Source organism: Leuresthes tenuis, unplaced genomic scaffold, assembly GCF_036924035.1.
Source record: "Leuresthes tenuis unplaced genomic scaffold, fLeuTen1.0.hap1 SCAF_17, whole genome shotgun sequence".
Classification (NCBI taxonomy): Eukaryota; Metazoa; Chordata; class Actinopteri; order Atheriniformes; family Atherinopsidae; genus Leuresthes; species Leuresthes tenuis.
Window position 1 is genome coordinate 22690072 of NW_027325371.1, and position 2299 is coordinate 22692370.

The 2299-nt window shown below is 40.2% G+C and overlaps 1 protein-coding gene across 1 annotated transcript; it reads right to left on the reverse strand.

Annotated features, from left to right (window-relative positions):
- Window positions 1–295: 295 nt before the first annotated feature.
- coa3b (cytochrome C oxidase assembly factor 3b) lies at window positions 296–1277 on the reverse strand. The gene is made up of 2 exons (XM_072369399.1): window positions 1044–1277; window positions 296–569 (listed from the first exon to the last, which is right to left on the reverse strand). The coding sequence occupies exons 1-2, from the start codon at window positions 1201–1203 to the stop codon at window positions 463–465; spliced, it is 267 nt and encodes an 88-aa protein (XP_072225500.1). The 5' UTR covers window positions 1204–1277; the 3' UTR covers window positions 296–462.
- Window positions 1278–2299: the final 1022 nt, after the last annotated feature.

A 2299-nucleotide genomic window follows, 5' to 3' on the forward strand; every position in this document is an offset into this window, starting at 1 on the left:
CTACAAAAACAACCACATTACCATGAATTCTGGTAATGCATAAGGGCTGGACTGAAAATTGAATATGTCCAGAGAAAATCTTTGAAAAACCCTTTTAAAGATACAGGACAGTCTGGCTCCTTTGAAGCAAAAAATAATGGGAGGGGACTTTCGCTCATTCCTGTACACATAACACATAAAGAGAAAAATACTTGTGTCCGTACTAAATACACACACACAGACAGTAATTGCAAATAGTTAAATTAACCTATAAATCATGGACCTGACTATTTTGCACATAACTTTAAGGCTTACATTAATTTAATTATTTTTGTTTTATTTCAACCACGTCACACAACAGGTTTTATATATTTCTCAACAGAAAAAAAGCTATGAAGGATCAGTAATGTCCACATATGGATTGTGCTCAGCCAATCCCTGTACTGAGAGACCAGAGAGCAATAAGTTTATGTGAGTTTAAGATCAGGAGTTGGCACCAGTCCGTGGCCCTCTGATGATGCGGATCCTAGCTTCTTCGTCCAGCTCCTCCACAATTCTCTCCTGTCTAACAGATAGGATGGTGTAGCCAACTGGGCAACAACTGGTTAAAGGAAAAAAAACATTGAAAACAGTTTGACCAGACCATTTTTAAAGACAGGATTCACATGCATGCAATGCCTGCCAGACACAAATGACTTGCCCTTACACAGAACGTCAGTTTATGTCCAATGACAAGCAGCTAAAATCACTGAGTGGGTTTGCAAACTTTTCTGTCTGCATTCACGCATCCTCAAGAGCAAGCAAAAAGTTTTTTTTTAAATAAAAAATAATAAAAAATGGACCGTGTAATCTATAGTGGATCACATATCACAGATCATAACACAATCTAAGATCATATTCCAAAAGATGCCAGTATTCAGTACAGAGCTCAAGTATATGAGGCTGTCAAATACACGGAATATTTATGTCTACGTGTGACATGTACTGGATATGAGACTATGAAACTTGTTACAATGATGTCACGAACGAATATTTTTATTTTGTGCGTGACCTGTGAAGGATACACATGCCGACCACAAATGATCCGATACACAGGCCAGTCAGCAGGTTCCGTCTACGGAGCCGCTCCGCATTTTTCTTAAAGAAGTCGAGGTCCTGTCGTCGGCGGAGAAGTTGTTCCTCCCTCGCTGTTTGTACTGGTCGGTCTGCTTCTTTCTCCGCCATGGCTCTTGTGGGTCAGCGCCGTTCAAATTCTTGTTTAGTTAACTCAGCTGCTAACCCGGAAGAAGTAGCAACTCCTCGACACGTCTTCCTCTGTTGATGAACTTACATGAGCTTACACGTATCCGAACTTTGCTGTCCTCTAGAGGTCAATATTTGGATTCAACGTCCATGGACTTATATGTGTTAGAGAAAATTAAGTTTTTGCTCTATAATGTTCGATGAGAGACTGTTCACCAAGAGTATAGATTTTATTTACAGTGAAACTGAAACTTTTTTTTTCAATACATTAAGCATTAGTGTGGCTATTCCATACTGCCCAAAATGAGGGGCATCACAGGCAACGTGGCGCTCCTGTACTACTGACCACCATGTCAGACAGGGAGCTCCCCAGCTGAGCAAACTGAGGCCTGTCAGACAGTCAGAGATCCAGGAGACAGTGGTCCCTCTGGCACTCATCCTGAGCTGCAAAGTGCGAATTATACAGTGACAATTGGGGGGGTGTCAACATTTTCTCCAGAGTGTAAAGGGAACCCAGTGCTGTGCATGCCTCAGTGTTAACAGAAGTCTTACAATCCTTACAGTATCTTGCTTGTTCAATTACATGTCTGTAGTCTGTACATGATAAACCACATTTTACAATTCATTGGGCACATAATCTACCACACAAACAACTTCTGCAGTCAGCAGTGACCAACAAAGTATTCCAGACAGTTAATAATGAACATAAGAGTCTCAATAACCCTGCTTTGTCACTGTTTCAGTAAGGTTTACATCAGACTGACCAAGTCATACCATGAGGCTGAACTGCCAGGGGTCACAAGAATACACCATACTGTGAGGGTGAACAGCCAGGGTCTTTGTCTTAGTTCACAAGTAAACAGATTCAATAAATCTGTAACTAATCATAGGATGGGAGGGTGAAGAATTGGCATTTAAAAGAAAAAAAAAGTGTCAATACAATTTTTAAGAAAGAAAACGAGAGTTGAAATCCACAGACTTCCATTTAACAATTCTGAGGATATCTCATGACTAGTCAGCAGTAAGTAAACAGCCTTAATAATGAACATATATGTATGTATACTTGTATTCCATCATG

What these genes read in the sequence shown, in the direction of transcription:
- coa3b (XM_072369399.1), bottom strand. Translation starts at nt 1,203, where the DNA reads ATGGCGGAGAAAGAAGCAGACCGACCAGTACAAACAGCGAGGGAGGAA. An exon ending in ATCATTTGTGGTCGGCATGT is followed by an intron (nt 570 to 1,043) that starts GTATCCTTCACA and finishes GTTGTTGCCCAG; the next exon opens with TTGGCTACACCATCCTATCT.